The sequence below is a fragment of the Phacochoerus africanus genome, chromosome 7, assembly GCF_016906955.1.
Source record: "Phacochoerus africanus isolate WHEZ1 chromosome 7, ROS_Pafr_v1, whole genome shotgun sequence".
Taxonomy (NCBI): domain Eukaryota; kingdom Metazoa; phylum Chordata; class Mammalia; order Artiodactyla; family Suidae; genus Phacochoerus; species Phacochoerus africanus.
In genome coordinates, this window is record NC_062550.1 from 20,769,455 (window position 1) to 20,790,937 (window position 21,483).

The 21,483-nt window shown below is 50.4% G+C and overlaps 1 protein-coding gene across 4 annotated transcripts in view; it reads right to left on the reverse strand.

The window, feature by feature from the left end:
• Positions 1–21,483, reverse strand: part of CSAD (cysteine sulfinic acid decarboxylase) — a 41,604-nt gene that overhangs the window by 5,177 nt on the left and 14,944 nt on the right. For 2 of the 4 annotated variants that reach the window (XM_047786724.1, XM_047786725.1), the window contains exons 1-14: positions 16,468–16,604; positions 16,063–16,189; positions 15,893–15,983; positions 15,475–15,581; positions 14,907–15,022; positions 14,104–14,183; positions 13,735–13,789; positions 10,115–10,231; positions 9,968–10,032; positions 9,591–9,672; positions 8,975–9,174; positions 8,769–8,820; positions 8,537–8,626; positions 4,294–4,384 (exon numbers count right to left, since the gene is read on the reverse strand). In XM_047786724.1, coding sequence (XP_047642680.1) covers positions 4,294–4,384; positions 8,537–8,626; positions 8,769–8,820; positions 8,975–9,174; positions 9,591–9,672; positions 9,968–10,032; positions 10,115–10,231; positions 13,735–13,789; positions 14,104–14,183; positions 14,907–15,022; positions 15,475–15,581; positions 15,893–15,983; positions 16,063–16,189; positions 16,468–16,593 — 1,399 coding nt within the window. In that variant the 5' untranslated portion in view covers positions 16,594–16,604. Of the gene's footprint in view, positions 1–4,293; positions 4,385–7,019; positions 7,376–8,536; positions 8,627–8,768; positions 8,821–8,974; positions 9,175–9,590; positions 9,673–9,967; positions 10,033–10,114; positions 10,232–13,734; positions 13,790–14,103; positions 14,184–14,906; positions 15,023–15,474; positions 15,582–15,892; positions 15,984–16,062; positions 16,190–16,467; positions 16,605–21,483 lie in introns of those variants that run through there. The other 2 variants (XM_047786727.1, XM_047786726.1) reach the window with 1 other exon arrangement.

A 21,483-nucleotide genomic window follows, 5' to 3' on the forward strand; every position in this document is an offset into this window, starting at 1 on the left:
GTTCTGTTGTTTTGTTTTGTTTTTTGCTTTTTAGGGCCACACTTGCGGCATGTGGCAGTTCCCAGGTTAGGGGTCAAATCAGAGCTATAGCTGCCGGCCTACGCCACAGCCACCGCCACATCAGATCCGAGCCGCATCTATGACCTACACCACAGCTCATGGTGATGCCAGATCCTTAACCCACTGAGAGAGGCCAGGGGTAGAACCCACAATCTCATGGTTCCTAGCCGGATTCCTTTCTGCTGCGCCACGACGGGAACTCCTGTCCATGAATGTTTAACAGAATACTATTTTGCCATGTTTGTTTCACTCCTTGTCTTTTCTCCTTTTCATTTTCCTCCATCCTGACTTCTCTGTTCTCTCAATTTTTCTGGAGTGTTTCCCTCAGGTGAGCTATGGGGTTGGTATATTCCCTGAATCCTTTATATCTCCCTGTACCTTTCTTTTGCACTAATGGAAGGTGAATGCTTCCTTAACTGGATATGAGATCCTAAGGAGCCCTCCTTTTCTCTCTGTATACCCACTTTTAGCTTCTGGTGTTAAAAAAAAGTGTGTCAATCTGATTCTTTTCCCTTTGTCAATAACTTGCTCTTTCTGTCTAGATGCTTGAAAATATCTTTAATCTTGGAATTCAGGAATTCTGTGCTTTGATGTTTGTCTTCTCTTTTTGTATCTTTGGTGCTCTTTCTGGGCAAGCTCAGAATTTTCTTCAGGTTGGCAAAATATTCTTCTATTTTTAAATTATTGCCTCTCCTCCATTTATGCCTTTTCTTTCTTTTGGAACGAACATATTTGAATGTTAAGACTACTGGATGTATTCTCCAAGTCTCATATTTTCCTCATTATTTATTTCCATCTCTTCGTATTATTTGCTCTGTGCTTTGAAATATTTTTCCACTTATTCTTCCAAGCCACTAATTTGAGTGCCGGCAGGGACCAGACTTCTTGCTTTCAATAAATAGGCTGATTTTTTTGTTGTTAAAAATGATGATTTTTAGTTCCAGAAAGTATTTTCTGGTCTCGGATCTCTTTAACTGCTCTCAATATTTTCTTAAGTTGTCATACTCTTTGGTGGCTCCTGTGCCGTCTGGTAGGCAGGAAAACCAACTCTAATGACCTCATCCCTGTAGGGCCAAGGCCGTCTGAGTCATGGTCTTCCAGTATCCCCACGGTCCTGACCTCTGCTCAGGGACTCTCCAGAGCTGGTCCTCAGGCTCCTGCGTGGTGAGAATGAGGAAGCTCCTCCCTGGGTTTCCACACCAGGCCTCCCCCATGGTAAATCCCAAGTCCAAGCCTTCATTTGCATACGCTTTCCACTGGGCCCAACAGCAATATGGCTAAAGAGAGGCACATGTTGGAGCTCCCATCGTGGCTCAGTGGGTTACAAACCCAACTAATATCCATGAGGACGCAGGTTCAATCCCTGGCCTCGCTCAGAGGGTTAAGGATCCAGTGTTGCTGTGAGCTATGGAGTTGATCACAGACACAGCTTGGATTTCACATTGCTGTGGCTGTGGTGTAGGCTGGCAGCTGCAGCTCTGATTTGACCAGCCTGGGAACTTCCATAGGCTGCAGGTGCAGCCCTAAAAAAACAAAGACAAAAAGAGAGAGGCAAATGCTAGAGATGGGAGTGAAAAATCCCCTTCGAACATGGTTCTCACACTTGAGCATGCATTAGAACCACCTCCGGGGCTTGTAAATATGGATGGCTGAACCCCACCCTAGGAGTTTCTGATTCATGAGCTCTGGGGCGGGATTTGAGAATTCGCATTACTAACCAGTTCCCAGGGAGTACTGATGCTGCCGAACTATGAGCCATACTTTGAGAACCACTGCATTAGAATACATCAAACCAGAATTCCCGCTGTGATGCAAAGGGATCATCAGCATCCTTGCAGCACCAAGATAGAAGTTCGATGCCTGGCCTGGCACAGTGGGTCAAAGGATCCAGCATTCTGCAACTGCACCTCAGAACCCTGCCATGGGGTGGCCAAAAAAGAAAGACGGAGTTCCTGTTGTGGCTCCGTGGGTTAAGAACCCGACACAGTGTCCATGAAGATGCAGGTTTGAACCCTGGCCTCACTCAGTGGGTGAAGGATCCAGCGTTGCCCTGAGCTGTGGTGTAGGTTGCAGACACGGCTCAGATCCTGTGTTGCTGTGGCTGTGGTGTAGGCCGGGGGCTACAGCTCTGATTAGACCCCTAGCCTGGGAACCTCCATATGTCACGGGTATGGCCCTAGAAAAGGCAAAAAATAAAATAAAATTAAAAAATAAAATGTATATGGTTGTAAGAAAAAGCTAACAATAACGCGTCACAAACTAAGGAAATGTACAAGCTAATTGGCCTTGGCACCAGAGAATTTGCTAAAAATGAATTTATTATTTTATTAAAACTAGGCCATCAGACTACTGGATTTCTCTAACATGTGGAAGCTGGATTGCAAGAACCAAAAGTCCATCAGTCTAGAAGAGAAAGCACAGAATCATTGCATTTGGGGCATAAAATTAAGGAGATGATAACTCGTAGAAATGGCATTCTTGGAGTCCTGTTGTGGATCAGCTGTAATGAAACCAACGAGTATCTATGAGCCCGGCCTCGCTCAGTGGGTAGCAGATGTAGGTAGCAGCTGTGGCTCGGACGGCCAAGCTGTGGCTGTGGTGTAGGCTGGCAGCTGCAGTTCCGATTCAACCCTTAGCTCAGGAACTCCCACGTGCTGCAGGTGTGACCCTAAAAAGCAAAATAATAATAACAACAATAATGATGATGGTATTCCTTACATTCTAGTCGGGTGAGACTGGGCAGGGGGTGAAGAGAGTAAGTAAATAAGTGAATAACTAACTAAGTACATATATATTAAATAAAATTTAAAGTATGCCAGATGCCTATACATGCTGGGGAGAAAAACAAACTATACAGGAGTTCCCTGCTGGCCCAGCAGTTAAGGATCTAGCTTTGTACTGCTGAGGCTCAGGTGGATGTTGAGGTATAGGTGGCAGCTGTGGCTCAGATTCAATCTCTGGCCCAGGAACTTCCACATCGTACAAGTGCAGCCGAACAACAACAACAACAAAAACCAGAGCAGATAAAGGAACCGCAAGTGCTAGATGGTGAAAACGTAATTTTATTTTTTTCTTTAACAGCCGCACCTGCAGCATGTGGAAGTTTCCAAGCTAGAGGTTGAATGAGAGCTGCACCTCCCAGCCTATACCACAGCCATGGCAAAGCCAGATCTGAGCCCCATCTTCAACCTACGCTGCAGCTCACAGCAATGCCGGATCCTTAACCTACCGAGTGAGGCCAGGGATCCAACCTGCATCCTCTTGGATACTAGTCGGGTTCTTAACCTGCTAAACAACAACAGGCGACTCTGAAACTGTAATTTTAAATTAAATATTCAAAGAAGGCTTCACTAAGGAGATGGCAGTTGAACAAAAACCTAAAGGCGGAGTTCCCGTCGTGGCTCAGTGGTTAATGAATCCGACTAGGAACCATGAGGTTGCGGGTTCCGTCCCTGCCCTTGCTCAGTGGGTTAACGATCCGGCGTTGCCGGGAGCTGTGGTGTAGGTTGCAGACACGGCTCGGATCCCACGTTGCTGTGGCTCTGGTGTAGGCTGGTGGCTACAGCTCCGATTGGACCCCTAGCCTGGGAACCTCCATATGCCGCGGAAGCAGCCCAAAGAAATAGCAAAAAGACAAAAAAATAAAAAATAAAAAATAAAATAAAATAATGAATCCAACTAGGAACCATGAGGTTGCGGGTTCGGTCCCTGCCCTTGCTCAGTGGGTTAACAATCCGGCGTTGCCGTGAGCCGTGGTGTAGGTCGCAGATGCGGCTCGGATCCCACCTTGCTGTGGCTGTGGCGTAGGCCGGCAGCTGTAGCTCCGATTAGACCCCTGGCCTGGGAACCTCCATCTGCCGTGGGTGTGGCCCTAGAAAAAGCAAAAAGACAAAAAAAATTTTTAAAATAAAGAATAAAATAAAAAATACCCTAAAGGCAATGAGAAAGGGAACCGTGCAGATGGATGAACACTGAGGCCAAAGGGGACAGCAGGTGCAAAGGCCCTGGAGCAGGGTCAGGCCCCAGCTGAAGGGTGACTGCTTCAATCTTAGGCAGGTTTTTTGTTTTTGTTTTTTTGCCAAACCTACAGCATGTGGAAGTTCCTGAGCTAGGGATCAAACCTGCACCACAGCAGTGACTCAAGCCATTGCAGTGACAATGCCAGGTCCCCAACCCGCTGGGCCACAAGAGAACTTCTTAGGTAGGCTTTTTGAAGGCAGGGAAAGGACTTACGCATAGCAGGAGCTGTGTGGCTTGTTGATGGGAGAGAAGAAGCAAGAGACCGCCAGATTGTATCCAGAGATTCTGAGGCTGAATTTTGGGACTGGAAGAAAAGAAGCATCAGTTTATAGAGCTGGAGAAAAACAGGTAATTATGTGTTTTATGGCCTGTCTTTCTAGGTCGCTCTTAAAAATACTTCTCAGATGGAGATAATGCAAGGAATTTGAAGATTTTATTTTTGTTTTTGCTTTCTGGCTTTGCTTCGAGTTGAAAATAAGGACTTTTTTTAATTGCCTTTTTTTTTTTACTGTTGTTTAAGGTATTTTTCAGATAAATAAAACTCTTTAAGATTAGGCCTTGACAGAGTTTCCATCATGGCTCAGTGGTTAACGAATCCGACTAGGAAGCGTGAGGTTGCAGGTTTGATCCCTGGCCTTGCTCAGTGGGTTAAGGATCTGGCGTTGCCGTGAGCTGTGGTATAGGTCACAGACGTGGCTCGGATCCCACGTTGCTGTGGTTCTGGTGTAAGCCAGTGGCTACAGCTCTGATTAGACCCCTAGCCTGGGAACCTCCATATGCCGTGGGAGTGGCCCTAGAAAAGGCAAAAAGACCAAAAAAAAGATTAGGCCTTGGAGCTCAGATCATGAGTACTCTTGAAACATATTATTTGGAAGAAATTAGATAGCATTTATAAGAAGAATAACAAGTTTATAGGGGAATTATTAGTAATTTATGAATAGAAAAACCCTTTTTCCCCAAATGGTCTAGAGAATTGGGCTTGAGATTTGGATGTTCTTTTGCTATGGTTTGTACAGTCTGTATTTGCCTCTTCAAATAACTCTGGATGACTTTTACACGACCACATTATTGTTTTCATAAATGGTATTTTTAGTTATTGGAAATAACAGAAAGTTCTGGTAGACTTGCCACTTGTCCTAAATAATTTGTGCAGCTAAATGCTTCTTTCCCCAAAAGTGACTGAGAAGCAACACCAGCCCAGGATTAAGTGTTAAATGGATGGTTTTATGTAAGACAGAAGCAATAACAGAAGACGTAACAGTGGTTGGTTTGGTTGCTGGGCTCTCTTTTTTTAACTTGGTTTCTGTTGTTTAAATTACAGAAGAAACATTCTTACTTTTCTGTTTTGTGTGTGAAGATTTTCAAGAATGATAAGCAGACAAGGCTCTGTTCTCGTGATACAATCAGTACCCATTTTGCTTTCAGTGTCATGAAAGCACAGTTAATTTCATTTTTATTTATTTATTTATTTTGTCTTTTTGCCATTTCTTGGGCCGCTCCTGCGGCATATGGGAGGTTCCCAGGCTAGGGGTCGAATCAGAGCTGTAGCCGCCAGCCTACGCCAGAGCCACAGCAACGCGGGATCCGAGCCGCGTCTGCAACCTACACCACAGCTCACGGCAACGCCGGATCGTTAACCCACTGAGCAAGGCCAGGGATCGAACCCGCAACCTCATGGTTCCTAGTCGGATTCGTTAACCACTGCGTCACGACGGGAACTCCCAGCACAGTTAATTTCAAAGTGACTCCATTTTTTTTTTCTTTTTCTCTTTTTAGGGCCACACCCATGGCATATGGAGGTTCCCAGGTTAGGGGTCGAATTGCAGCTAAACCCGCTGGCCTATGCCACAGCCACAACAACACCAGATCTGAGCCACGTCTGCGACCTACACCACAGCTCATGGCAACGCTGGGATCCTTAGCCCACTGAGCAAGGCCAGGGATGGAACATGGGTCCTCATGGATGCTAGTCAGATTTGTTTCCACTGAGCCATGACAGGAACTCCGAGAGTGACTCCATTTTTGATCTTTCCCTTCCTACTCAAGATTTTTGGGAAAATTTTTTCCTATTTTTAGCCTCTCATACCTTTCATTACTCTTTTATAAATCTGCATTCTCTACTCTTTTGTTTACAGGTAACAAACTTCAAAACATACCAAAAGACGACAGCTGAAATTTAAACTTTATTATTTTCCTACCATAAAAGTAATAGATATTCATTATACCATAAAAGGGGAAAGCACAAAATGTATAAGGAAGTTAATCTTTAAATTGCCTATACTCCCATCCCAGGAAAGACTATTAACATTTCAGCATACTTCATTTCATCAGTCTCTTTCTACTTTTTTTTTTTTTTTTTTTTTTTGGCCATACCTGCAGCATGTGGAAATTCCTGGGCCAGGGACTGAACCTGTGCCACAGCAGTGATCTGAGCCACTGCAGTGACAACACTGCACCCTTGACATGCTGTGCCACAAGGGAACTCCTATGTATTTTTGACTACAGCTCAGATATTACTACATATAAAGTCTTACACCCAGCTTTCTCAATGTAATACTATATTGAAGTTATTTTTCTCTTATCTATAAAAATCCTCTTTGTAAACATAATTTTAATGGCAGAGTAAGATTCCATGATTTGGATATGCTATGGTTTATTTCAACATTCTCCTAATATCAAATACTTAAAGGAGAGTGAGTGGGTCAAAGTACATAAAAGTTAAAATGACTTTGGGATTCTCATTGTGGCACAGCAGAAACAAACCTGACCAGTAACCATGAGGTTGCAGGTTCGATCCCTGGGCCTCCCTCAGTGGGTTAAGGAGCCAGTGTGGCGGTGACCTGAGGTGTAGGTCGCAGGTGCGGCTTGGATCCCACATTGCTGTGGGGAGTAGGCTGGCAGCTATAGCTCCGGTTTGACCCCTAGCCTGGGAACCTCCATATGCCGCAGGTGCAGCCCTAAAAGGGAAAAAAAAAAAAAAATTAAGACGACTTTGTTTCCTAGAATTGTTTCCTAAAGAGGCTGTTGAGAGGTTGTTCTTGAGAACACAGGGAGGGGATTTAGGGAGACGGAGACGGTGGGGTGGGGGTGGGGGTCCAGGCCAGCAGCCAGAAGGAGCGGCTCAGAGGTCCTGGCCCAGCTGTTCCAGCTCGTTCAGCAGGAAGTCCATATCAACCCGGGTCAGTGCATGGTTGGCCACGACCATGCGGAAGAAGTTGCCCCGGGTGCCGTGGGGCTGGTAGCCGATCATCATGGAGCCCTTCTTCACCATGCTCTCCTTGAGGATGGGCGCCACCTGGGGGAGGAGGGGCGCAAGCTGCCAGCAGCGGCCCGGGTGGGGTCAGGCGGTGGGGTGGGCTCCGGGGCTTGGACTTGTATGTCCCTCCGCCCAGCCTCCTTCCAGAGGCAGCACTCGCTGCCCGGATCCTGACCGCGGCCCCAGCTTACCTTCGCCACCCCGTCCAGCCTGCTGGGCCCTCTCTACCCCCTGGGTTCTTTCCATCTCACCAATCTTCAAGTTGTCACATGGGCCGTTTTCTGCTAAATCCTGGCGCTTCGCTGAATCTCTACACTGCTCTTTCGGTCTAACTTCAAGCTTTCGTCATCCTTGACACCTTTTTCTCCCTTCTCTGAACTCCTGTAATATTTTTGATCTGCACCCTGTGATCTAATATGTAATTTCCAAAACTGCCTTGAACACAGTGGCTTCAAATAGGTAACTCCTGTTCTGTAAAATAATGACTCCTTGGAGTTCCTGCTGGGGCTCAGTGGTAATGAACCCGACTAGTATCCACGAGGATGCGGGTTTAATCCCTGGCCTCACTCAGTGGGTTAAGGATTTGGCGTTGCCGTGAGCTGTGGTCTAGGTCAGACATGGTTTGGATCCCACATGCTATGGCATAGGCTGGCAGCTACAGCTCCCATTCGACCCCTGGCCTAGGAGCTTCCATATGCTGCGGGTATGGCCCTAAAAAGCAAAGCAAAGCAAATAAATAAATAAATACTCCTCAAGAGCGAGAACACTCTGATCCTTTCAGACCAACCGCAGCCCCTTACTGATCTACCCTTAGGGACCAAGGGTCTCTTGGCCTGACTGGGCTGTTCTGTCCCCAGCATCAGTGAGTAAAATTTCCAAGATCTTTCTGCCTGACACCTCCATCCTGGGGCTGAGCTCTCAGCAGAACGCCCTGCACAAGAGATCTATGTACTGTACGAGTGACTTCTCTTGTGAGGCCCCTCTCTGCCTTCTTCCTTCCCAGAAAGAGATACCTTATTCCCCATCTTCAACCTCAAAGAAATGAGGACAAGTGGGCGTCCTCTTCTGGGTTACAGCCCCACCTCAGCGGCCAGTCTAGCAAAGGGACCTGCCATCTCACTCACAGCCAGCAGGGGGCGGAAACGCACCAGCTGCATCAGTTCCCAACCAGTTCATCAGCGCCGGGAAGAGACTGCCTACCTTAGCCAGCCTTTCATTGTAATCCGGACTCCCCTTCTTTCCCCGCAGACTGGGGGGCACGAACCAGAAACACACATTGACAAATTCAGGCTGGGAGGAATGAGGTATAGGAAGGTGTGAGCTGAGGCAGGGGGACCATTCTCCTCTCACTGCCCCCTCTTTCCTCATCAGGGCTTTGCGAGTGGGACAGGCAGGGGGTGGAGGGATGCGAAACAGCACGAGGTTGTCGTACCTCCATGACCAACTCAAACCCCTCCCGCTTCTTCAATTCCTCCGCCAGGTACCTGTGAACAGAGAGTGAGAACTCACGGGTGGAGGCGGAAAGGCAGAGATGCCACAAACAGAAGCGACCCAGAGAGTGAGCCCAGAGACCCTGAGGAAAGGGGTGCAGGGGCTGGACCCCAGGGGGAGGGGAACCAGGACCGCCCCCACTCCTACCGGGCAAGGGCAAAGGCCTGGTCCACTCGCCGCTCCAGCCCCTGCCCGCCCTGTGCCTTCCACATGAGCCACAGCTTCAGACAGTCCACGCGGCGGCCACACTGCACCACCTTGTCCCCCGTGTCCAGGGTCACGTCGTAGAACTTGTCCTGCTGGAAGAGGTAGCTGGCCTGGGACCCGTGGCAGCGCTTGAGCAGGTTCTGCGGAGGGTGGGGAGATGGTCAGACCCACCCTCTCCACCGAGGTTTCTTCCAGGGCCCCGCACTGGGCGATGCCTTAGCTCAGGGCGATGTCTTAGCTCAGTCCACGCATTTCTGTCCCTAGAACCAGGCGGCACTGACAGCATGGCTGCCAGCTGACTGAAACCCTCTCTCTGGTGTTTCTTTCGACAGAGTTCTTTCCAAACAACTCAGGATCCCTCCGATCGCTATTTCCTTTGCACTAAGTCAGGGGGAGAGAGGGAGCCCACAACAGGGAGATTAGGGCAGTGGCAGATATTTGGCTTCAGAAGGATGGTCAGGAGAACACAGTGAGGCCAGGAGCCCCTCTCAGGTGGGGTGGGAGACAGAGGTCCAGGGTGGGAGGCAGGGCGGGGGGCGGGCAGGGGCGGACCCACCGATGTGTCCCGGAGAAGGAGAGCCGAACACTGCAGGCCTACGGAGAGGAGCTTGTGGGGATTCCAGGCCACGGAGTCAGCCCTGGGGTGGGCACAGCAAAGCAGGGTCAGCTGGCTCCCCGTCAAGCTGCCCAACCAGAGCACCCCCCCTTCCTGCCCCCCACCTTCTGGATCTCCAATAAAAGGGGCTTTAGTTTCTCCCCAGCCTAGCAGAATTCCCAAGTCTGACATCTGACCTCCCAGCCCCAATCAACCATCTCTCTAACCCTCCCTCCTACCAGCCTCCTCCCCCTACTCCCATCCCAGCTCCCGGTCCGAGACTGCTCTGGATCAAGGCCCTGAAGGATGAGACTCAGGAAGGAAGGGGCAGTACGAACCTCTGGATCCCATCCAGAAGATGTCGATGGGTCTGTGACAGCAAAACACTCCCCCCCCAGGCGGCCTGTGGAGCAGAAGGAACAACGTGGGCCTTGGCTTTGGCCTCGGCTCAGCCCACCTCACCCCCAGGCCTGAGTCCCACTCACATCCACGTGCAGCCACAGCCCGTGACGCTGGCACACATCAGCAATGGCCTCCAGGGGGTCAAAGGCCCCCAGCACGGTAGTGCCAGAGGTGGCACTGACCAGAAATGGCACAGCACCCTGCGGCAAAAAGGGAGAGGGACAAAGAGGCTGTGAAATCATCTCAAGAGCTACCCAGCGCCTGCTGAGACCCTGCTCTAAATGCTCTGCATGCCTGACCTACGCCCTTTCAACCTCGCAGTGTGTTACTGTCCCCCTTCATTTGCAAGTGAGGACACAGAGAGTCAGAGGTGTTAAGAAACCTGTCCCCAGCCAAAGCTCCAGAGATGGAATTTTATTTATTTATTTTATCTTTTTATCTTTTCTAGGGCCACACCTGCAGCATATGGAGGTTCCCAGGCTAGGGGTGGAATCCGAGCTATGGCCACCAGCCTACACCAGCTCGGGATCCGAGCCACATCTGGGACCTACACCACAGCTCAGGGCAATGCCAGATCCATAACCCACTGAGCGAGGCCAGGGATCGAACCTGCAACCTCATGGTTCCTAGTCGGATTCGTTAACTACTGAGCCATGACAGGAACTCCCAGAGGTGGAATTTGATGTGTTTGTGGGAGAAGGTGAGGGCCATGTCTTACTCCTCTGCCATCTTGATTCATCCCCCCAGAGATGGAATTTAAACAGAGGACTGTCTGGTGGTCTATTTCCAAAGCTCATATTCTTTTTGTTTTGTTTTTCTTCCTTCCTTCCTTCGTTCCTCCCTCCCTTTTGCTTGCTTTTTTTTTGCCAAGGCATGCAGCAGCTTGATGTGGGATCTCAGTTCCCAGACCAGGGACTGAACCTGCACTGCAGCAGTGAAAGCACCGAGTCCCAACCACTAGACCACCAGGGGACTCCCCAAAGCTTATATTCTTTCAAAAAAGTTTAATGTCTTACTGGATGATCAAAATACTATTTAAAATGCCCTTATAGGACAAAAGTTTATGAAGAAACTGAATTCGTGTTTAAAAAAACTACTATGGGGAGTTCCTGTTGTGGCACAGCAGAAATGAATCCAACTAGTATCCATGAGGATGTGGGTTCCATCCCTGGCCTTGGTCAGTGGGCCGGGGATCTGGCATTGCTGTGGCTGTGGCGTAGGCTAGCAGCTACAGCTCTGATTCGACCCCTAATTTGGGAACCTCTATATGTTGCAGATGCAGCCCTAGAAGGCAAAATAATAATAATAATAATAATAATAATAATAATAATAATTACAATGAAGAAAGCACAGGCTCAGATGGCTTCACTGATAAATTCTACAAAACACATAAAAAAGAACTGATATCAGCTCTTCGTAAACTTCCAAAAGAAAAAAAAGAAGAGGAAGAAACACTTCCATATTCATCCTATGAGGTACATATTACCCTGATACCAAAACCAGACAAAACATCACAAGAGGAGTTCCCGTTGTGGCACGGTGGTTAACGAATCTGACTAGGAACCATGAGGTTGCGGGTTCCGTCCCTGCCCTTGCTCAGTGGGTTAACGATCCGGCGTTGCCCTGAGCTGTGGTGTAGGTTGCAGACGCGGCTCGGATCCCACATTGCTGTGGCTCTGGCGTAGGCCGGTGGCTACAGCTCCGATTAGACCCCTAGCCTGGGAACCTCCATATGCTGCTGGAGCAGCCCAAGAAATAGCAAAATGACAGAAAAAAAAAAATCCACACTTAACATCACAAGAAAACTACAAAATATATCTAAGGAGTTCCCATCTTAGCCCAATGGTTATATATATACATATATACATATCTTATAAATAAATAGACATAAAAATCTACAAAACACTAGCAAACCAAATTTGCAGCAATATATAAAAAGAATTATACGCCATGATAAAGTGGGATTTGTTCCAGGAGTGTAAGCTGGTATAACAATCCAAAAATCAATTAATGTCGGAGTTCCTGTCATGGCTCAGTGGTTAACAAATCTGACTAGGAACCACGAGGTTGAGGGTTCAATCCCTGGCCTTGCTCAGTGGGTTAGGGATCTGGCGTTGCCGTGAACTGTGGTGTAGGTTACAGACTCAGCTTGGATCTGGCATTGCTGTGGCTGTGGCGTAGGCCAGTGGCTATAGCTCGGATTCCACCCCTAGCCTGGGAACCTCCATATGCCACAGGAGCAGCCTAGAAAAGGCAAAAAGACAAAAAGACAAAAAAATATATATATCAATTAATGTGATACAACCTTACCAACAGAATAAAGGGAAAAAACCCACATCTCAGTGTGGTCTATTGATCATCTCAATAGACACAGAAGACTTTCGACAAAATCCAATACTCCTTCATGGTAAAAACACTTCAAAAACTAAAAATCCCTCAACCGGATAAAGGGCAACTACAAAAACTCCACAGCTACCATCACACTCAACAATGACAGATGGGAGTTCCTGCCGTGGCGCAGTGGTTAACGAATCCCACTAGGAACCATGAGGTTGCAGGTTGGGGTCCCTGGCCTTGCTCAGTGGGTTGGGGATCCAGCGTTGCCGTGAGCTGTGGTGTAGGTTGCAGACGCGGCTAGGATCCCGCGTTGCTGTGGCTCTGGCCTAGGCTGGTGGCTACAGCTCCGATTCGACCCCTAACCTGGGAATCTCCATATGTCGCGAAGTGGCCCTAGAAAAGGCAAAAAGACAAAAAAAAAAAAGAGTGACAGACGGAAATCCTCTCCCCTAAGATCAGGAACAAGACAAGATGTTTCTTCAGTCTCTGCATTTCTTTTCAACCCTGTGCCGAGGCTCTAGTAGGGCAATGAGGTAAAAAAAATGAGGCATCCAGATTGGAAAGAGAAAAGGCAATATTATCTCTGTTTTCAAATTACATGACATTGTATCTAGAAAATTCTAAGGAATCTACTATATTTAACAATTGTTCAGGAGTTCCCATTGTGGCTCAGTGGGTTAAGAACCCGACATAGTGTCCTTGAGGATATTGGTTCTATCCCTGGGCCCACTCACGGCGGTAAGGATCTGGCATTGCTGTGAGCTGCAGCAGAGGTCACAGATGCGGCTTGGATCCTGAGTTGCTGTGGCTGTGGTGGAGGCCGGCAGCTGCAGCTCCAACTCGACTCCTAGCTTAAGAACTTCCATACGCCACAGGTGCAGCCATAAAAAAAAAAAAAATTGTACAGATTGTGCCCAAATGCCCTCTAGGATGGCTGTAGCTGTTTCCAGGTCCCCCAGTTGGTGGTGGGGGGTGGAGGGCCGTCCGGGAGCCTCCACACTTCCCACCGCTCCAAGCCCGCACATCTTCCTGCACAGGCCCTCCCAGCTCCCAGAAACCTTCTGCGCTACACTTCGGGTCCCCCACACCCTCCGGGCAGTGTTCCTTGGGACTCCACTCAGTGACCTGGTCCTGCAGCTGCCTCGAGCTCAATCCTGCCCATGGGTCTCAGACTGTAGTGTCCTCGCTCCCCAGCCTCCCCAGGAATCAATGCAGCCCGTGGTGGGGGAGGACACAGCTGTGGAGATGGGGGTGGGGAAAGGATGCCTTGAGTCAGGACAGGCCAAAGAATCCTCTAAGAAAGGGACCGGGGGGGGGCGGGGGGGGTTGTCCTGCTCCACTGCTCCAGCCCCCTTCACTCACTCACCTCAGCCTCAGCCAGTCTGATCTGCTGCTCCAGATCCTCAGGGATCATTTTCCCTCTGGAAAAGAAAACTGAGTAGGTAGAGAAGTAACAGACTCTCTAGACTAGGCGGCAGAACTGTCGAGAGCAGGGTAATGTGAGCTTAGCAATGCAGAGGCCACAATGTTGATTTTTCCCTAAGAGAGGTAAAGAGATCTCAGGGACAGGGCGGAGACTCTAAGCAGGCACTGGTAGGCATGAAGCGGCAATTCTGCGGGAACAGAATGGGGAGAGAAGTCCACTGGGGTGAGGGCCTCAGGCCAGAGCCTCTGGCAGCGGGAGGGCACGCTAAGCCAGGCTGGGTCTGAGCCACGCAGACAGAAGGACCTTCACCTCTCATCTGCCTGGACTATTCGGACACTGTCGGTGCCAAGTCCCAGAAAGGCAGCTCCCTTCTTGATGGAGTAATGACACTGTGGAGGAAGGCAGAGGGCCGGGGGAGGAGTGGAGAGAGACTGGTGAAATACACGAGATCCTGGACACCAGGGCTTCTCCGATGTTCTCGCTTCCCCGGTGGGTCTGGTTAAAATGCAGATTCCTATTCAGTAGGTCTGGGCTGGGACCCGAGACTCTGCATTTCTTTTTCTTTTTTGGGGGGGGGAGGGTGCGTCTTTTTAGGGCCGCATCCACAGCATAGGGAGGTTCCCAGGCTAGGGGTCGAATTGGAGCTATAGCTGGCCTACACCACAGCCACAGCAATGCCAGATCCAAGCCGCGTCTGCGACCTACACTACAGCTCACGGCAACGCCGGATCCTTAACCCACTGGGCAAGGCCAGGGATTGAACCTGCGTCCTCATGGATGCTAGTCAGATTCATTTCTGCTGATTTCTGATGGGAGCTCCAAGAATCTGCATTTCTAACAAGACCCCAGGTGATACAGACACCGCTGTGGACCATACTCTTAGTAGAAAGCATTCCTGGCTGCCCCTCCACTACCCCCAGACAGAAGCCAAGGCGAATGGAAGCGTTTCCTCCACCTCCTTGGTTAGAAGGAGGCACATCTGCCGGGGGGGGCGGGGGCAGGCTGGCCTCAGCAGAGGTGGGTCTGGGCAGGCAGAGAACCTGACGGGTCTCAGACTCAGCTGGGTGGAGGTTAGAATTGGGAGCCCCAGGAAGGCTCGTGCCACTTCTCACCTCCTTGGATGTGAAGAGGGCCAGGGGTGGCAGTGCCCGGAGGCCCTTCTGTTTGCAATCCGGGTAGCGCTGATAGCGGGCCAGGTTCATAGCATACATGTTGGAGATGGAGCCACCTGTCACAGGGAAGAGGTGGTAGCGAGAGGGAGGGGCAGTGGGTCAGAACTGGAGTGTGGCTCTCCTGACCTATCCACCCAGAACTGATCAAAGAAGCAGAGTGATTGGCTCTCAGGCCATGAGTTCCAAGGGCTCGACAAATGGCAAGCCAGCAAGCCAGGAGCGGGATCTGCAGATTCCCTGGACTACCCCTCCTTATCCTGGGCCGATCCCAGGATCCACCCCCACCCCCCATCAGGTCAGCAAGCACTGAAGTGCTGACCCCACGGACTGTTGGGCAAACACCAGGATACGGGGGACTGGACAGCTTTTCTCGGGTTTGGCCCGAGCCCAGCTGGAGAAGAAACAAAGAGGACGTGCTCCTCGCTGCCAGCTGAGAGCCAGAGAACAGCGGGAGAGGAGGAACACTTGAAAAGACCAAAGACAGGCACCCCCTTTCCTGGTCACATACCAGGGCAAAAGACCCCATCCCCAGAGCTCCAGCCCACCAGGGCCCGGAGTTTCTTCAGCACCTCTTCTTCCATGAGTACAAACACGGGGGCGATTTCATATGTGTACCTGCCAGGAGAGGGGACAATGAGAACTGGAGGGACTCTTAGAGGAGTGGGGGAGAGAGGGAGCGAGGGGAGGGTCCAAAGAGAGGACTGGGCTGAGGACAAAGAACCAGGGAAGGAGGAGAAACAACGGGAGCCCGGAGGTATGAGAAAGCCTGGAGAAAGGGAGCCCAAAGGGTACGAGGGTGAAGACTCTGCCAGCAGAGATTGGCAGCAAAGAGAGGGGGCAATCCCCATTCTCTCCCCATGCCAGGTGTGCCCCCTGCAGACCCAAGTCCTTTGTGGGGTGGGAGAGGGGGCCCAGGGATGGCTCACTGGCTGGTGTTGAGGCTCTCGGTGACAATGCGCCCAGCTAGGGCATGGGGATCCAACCCTGAGAAGAGCTGGTTGAAGAAACGAGGGTGACCTGGAGAAGCGGGCAGGGGGCTCAGGGTGGAGTTGAGGACGAATCCCAGACACTCCTCCCTCCGGGACCCAGGACCCACAGGTCTTCACGCTGTAGCGGATCACAGCCCGGCACCGCTCTAGGATCTGCTCCTGTGACTCCCCCTCGCTGCGCAGCTCCAAGTCCAGCAGCTGCTTCAGCTCCTCTGGCTCCTTCCATTCGCAGACCTAGAAGGAGCGGGAGATCCTGGGGGCCCTGAGACACCCCACGGACTGGCTGCCCAAACCACGTCTCGACAGACACAAGGCACCACCAACTTGCACTTCCAGCAAGTTGGGAATAATTTTCAAAGCAACAGCAGAACATGGGTAAATAAACACCGTCTGACCCAGTGTATAGTCCCCGAGGCACAGTGAGACAGTGATGAATTCTAGGGAGAAGCCTGGATAGAGGAGGAATGTTCTGAGCCGGGTTTGATAGGCAGGAGAAGCGAGAAAAGACCCACCTTCTCGGAGGCGCTGGTCCCTTTCCGAATGACCTCATCCACCACGATGCCAAACACATCCTGGAGCAAAGCTTCTGCAGCCGCGGGGTCCCCATCAAGGGAGAGGAGTGGTTTGGAGTCAGCCATCAGGATAAGGTCTGTGAGCAGAGCAGGAGTTATTCTGCACTCAGCCTGTGGACCCCATCTGGACCTAACCAGCCAAGAACCCCAACTCCACGAGGGGCACAGTCGTGCGGCTCAGCCCCAGCCTTCACGGTGCAGACAAGGGCAAGTGAGAGCTTCCGAGGAGAGGGCCAGGAGAAACAGGTGGGAAAGAAAAAAAGCGGTTTGTGCTGAGCAGGTGGAATCCAGCAGCCACTGCCCACCTAAGGCACAGATTGAGAGGCTTACCTTTCAGCTCAGGCTTCTGTCCAAGAGAGCTGGAGGCAGGGGACACAATTAGCTTTCTAGAATGTTAGGACCAGGGCAGCAGAGGGAGAGAGGTATAGGCAGCAGTCACATGACCCATGACATCACTCTCATGACCCTTGCCCTAAAGATTTGGGTCAAGGCCAGCAGGTTGAGAGAAGTTTCCTGAATAATCATTAGCTGGCATGAAGAAGCGGGGAGATGAGCATGTAAGGCAGAAACACATGCTGTATTCACCCCAGACTGGAGAGGAGCAGAGGGGAGAGGCAGCTGGAAGAGGGGCTTCCAACCACGAACCAAAGGGCCCGGAGTGGGGACCAGAGGGGTGTTTGGCAGAGGACCAAGAGCAGTGGGGGCCAGAGGCAGGAAACTGTGGCAGGTGACCCTGGAGACGGAGGGGGCAGGGAGCCTGGAGGAGACTAGAGAGGGGAAACGGCTCAGGCAGAGGTCTCGGGCCAATCTTTGCATCCCCACCCCCAGAATCTTCTCAGAGCTGTCCTGATTTCTCAAGCCCTCTCCTCTAAAGAAGAGCAGGAAGGAAAGGAGGCTACCCTGAGGGAACAGTTTGTTAAACAAGTGTAACCCTGTTCCTTGCAGCCTGAGAGTGCTTAAGAAACATGGAGTGGCCTTTGCAGGGCCCTAGGGTGACAGATGCACATGCAATTGTTACAGCCCAGATGCTGTTCTTTTTTTTCTTTTCTTTTCTGCTTTTTAGGGCCCCACCCCCTGCAATATGGAGGTTGCCAGGCTAGGGGTCAAATCGTAGCTGTAGCTGCTGGCCTACACCACAGCCACAGCAACTCAGGATCCGAGCCGCATCTTCGACCTACACCACAGCTCACGGCAAAGCCGGATCCTTAACCCACTGAACGAGGCCAGGGATCGAACCTGCAACGTCATGGTTCCTAGTCAGATTCGTTTCTGCTGCGCCACGACAGGAACTCCCCAGGTGCTATGCAGAAGAGGAGAGGAAGACGAGGACTGGGCGAGATGTGGAGGGGAACAGGGGCTGAATGGTGACAGCAGGCAGGAGAAATGGGACTGCTGAAATGGAGGAAGAGGCATTCAGGAGCAGGGGAGGAATGCCATGGGCTTACATCAAGAATGAGTAGGAAAACAAACAAACAAACTTGGAGTTCTCTTTGTAGTACTAGTATCCATGAGGATTTGGGTTTGATCCCTGGCCTTGCTCAGTGGGTTAAAGGATCCAGCACTGCTGTGAGCTGCGGTGTAGGGTGCAGATGTGGCTCGGATCTGGCATGGCTGTGGCTGTGGTGTAGGCCGGCAGGTACAGCTCCAATTCAACCCCTAGCCTGAAGTTCCATATGCCGCAGGTACAGCCCTAAAAAGACAAAAAAAAAAAAAGAATGAGAATGGCTGGTTCTAAGGTCTGTGAAGGTACCTGGCTGACTGGAGAGAAGGTCTGCGAGGACGATATGGGAGCAAAGGCAGGGTGGGCAGAGCTGCACGAGACTATGGGGAGCCTTGAGTGCCAGCCAGGCTGAGAACCGAGATCCTGCAGAAAATGGGAAGCCACTGCAAGATTCTGTGGCTAGGAAAAATGTCATGCAATCGATGCTCTCAGAAGACCCGTGCACAGGAGCAGAATGAAGAGGCCTCTGCTGTAACCAGGTCAGAGGTGATCCACAAGTGAGGAAAGGTAGTCTCGGCAGGAAAGGACAGGTAGGGGAATCTGCAGGCTCTACCACTTGCTGGATTACGCCGAATTCAACACTTAGGGAATCTACACTGGAGGAAGGGTCAAAGATGACCCCGGGATTTCAAGTCCAGGTGACTGGAAAAATAATGGTGCCCCTGAAAGAAATAGGGACACACAAAGGGGAGGCTGGATGGCAAGTAAAATGGTTATTTCCTGGAAGTACTCGTCCAAGGGGAGGTGTCCAAGACTACAGACACTTGTATGGGAGGAAATCGGGTCCAGGGGTCTGATGAGATGCAAGAATGAAAAGCAGATTCGAGAGTCAGGGCACAGCTCAAGCCTTGGATGGGCTCCACTCCCCATGGGAGAGGATGCTCAGAGATGCCCAGGGAGAGAGGGGCAACACCAAGGTGTGGGGAACCCCTAACGAGGGGGGCAAGAGGAGGCAGAAAACACGGAAGGGGAGGAACCTTCCTCAAAGGGGGCTGCTCTGATGTAATCCACTGCCCACAGCCACTGGAACCCATGCTGGTCGAAAACACAGGTCCGAAGGACCCTAGTGGTCCTACCCTTGAATTTCTCAGTAGATTCGGTTTGGGGAAACTAGGGGAGCATAACTTTGAGAAGGAGACTTGATCTCTCATCAGGGCTCACTCTGGCTCCCCCAGTGCATGGCGGCAGTGGCATTTTAGGTGGAACGACTAGAAGGACCAAGGCTAATAAAAATAGGTACCGTTGAAGTACTTACCACACGCCTCACTAAGTACTTAATATGCATTATCCTAGTCTGCACAGCCATGGAGGGCAAGTTTATTCGCCACATTTAAAGATGAGGAAACTGAGATTTCAGAGACACTACTAGGTAACACGTCTGGGTCATGCAGCCAGTATACACCCCAGCTGGGCCCGGACCATGGCATTTGGGACTCTGAAGCCGCTCCCCCACCTGATTACCAGGTTTGACCACCTTATCCGGGGCTTCCTGGGTCCCTGAGCCTGCTGTGGTGCAAAGACCTCTCTGTCCAAGAGTGAGGGTACCTCAGGGGCTCAGTTTCTGTAAAATGAGAGGCTGAAAGAGAGCATCTCCTGGGCATGTGCTGGCCGTTCATTAGCTCAGGCCGATGGATATGGCAAGCCGGCCAGGGGAGTGGAAAGCAGACTGCGAGCAAGGACTGATTGATGAAGAAAGGAGACCCCTGATTGGAGCAAGGCTGTTCCCAAAGCTGTAAAGAGAGATCTGCAGGGAAGACCATGGCTCTGTCCACTCGGCCCCTTCCGTATCCATTCCACCAAAGTCACGGCTCAGAAATGAAAAGGGGGAGTTCCCATCGTGGCTCAGGGGAAATGAATCTGACTAGCATCCATGAGGATGCAGGTTCGATCTCTGGCCTTGCTCAGTGGGTCAGGGATCCAGAGCTGCTGTGAGCTGTAGTGTAGGTGGCAGACGAGCTCGGATCCCGAGTTACTGTGGCTGTGCTGTAGTCTGGCAGCTGCAGCTCTGATTCAACCCTGAGCCTGGGAACTTCCATATGCCACAGATGTGGCCCTAAAAGGCAAAAATAAAATAAGATTAAAATAAAATAAAATAACATAAAATAAAATAGACAAGTTTTTCTGACTTTGTGGGATCTCTAGTCTACAAACTCCTTTAACCATCAACGCCCTCTTATCTTTCTTTCCTTCACTTACACACCCTAGACTGCATGATCTGTTGTTTCAACCACTCTCAAAATCCTCAACTCCCTGGCCCTACTGTCCTTCCACCAAATTCCCCTGGCAAAACCCCGATCGAACTGGCCAGTTCTTCTCTTACCAAACCCACCAAGACTGCTGGATTCTGCTAGTGAAAACCACCTAACCATTCAAATTGGTTTTGCTATGAATTCGTGGTCTCTGTGCTCATTCCAATTAAACTGGGCAGATTAAACACGTATGTGTACCACTGCTCCTAGAATTACATCGGTTGAATTTTAAATCCAGAAGAATAAAGCAAATGAGAAGAGAGATGAGAGGTGAGCAGTGTCAATAGCTGTAAAAGATGGAAAGCAGATGAGAAGCAATAACTGGTTCATTAACAAACGGCAGAAAGCCAAAGCTGGTCTGTCTGCAGAGGGCTATGCCAATGGGATACAAGGTTCTTAGGGCAGAAGCCCAGAAAGGCTCAGGAATTAAAAGCACTAGCTAGCGTGGAAGACAGGAGGGAGAGGCACAGCTAAAAACATGGAAATCAGGGAGTTCCCATCGTGGCGCAGCAGAAACGAATCCGACTGGGAACCATGAGATTGCGGGTTCAATCCCTGGCCTCGCTCAGTGGGTTAAGGATCTGGCGTTGCCATGAGCTATGGTGTAGGTCGCAGATGTGACTCGGATCTGGTGTTGCTGTGGTGTAGGCAGCAACAGCTCCGATTCGACCCTTAGCCTGGGAACCTCCATATGCAGAGGGTGTGACCCTAAAAGGACAAAAGACAAAAAAAAAACATGGAAATCAGATGAAAATTTATATAAGGAATATTTAGACCCTGACTTTCCTCCCCCTTCCCATTCAGCAACCCCCCTCCCCACCACTTACTTCCAAAGTAGGAAGTCTGATTTCTAGAGAAACTGAAACAGAGAGGCCAGGTTTTAGGAAAGCCAGGCAGCAGCACAGAAGGCGATGATGAGACACTGTACTGAATCCAGGAGGATTAGGAGGAAGTTATTTATTGAGTCAATTCCTCCCTCCCAATTGTTATTCAGAACCAGTGGCCAGGGGTAAACCATCCAGAACCAGGAGACTGGAGGATTCCTTTCTGGAGAAATATCTTTTTTGGGGTTTTTTGGGTTTTTTTTTTTTTGGCTTTTTGCCTTTTCTAGGGCTGCTCCTGCAGCATATGGAGGTTCCCAGGCTAGGGGTCGAATCGGAGCTGTAGCCACTGGCCTACGCCAGAGCCACTGCAACTCGGGATCCG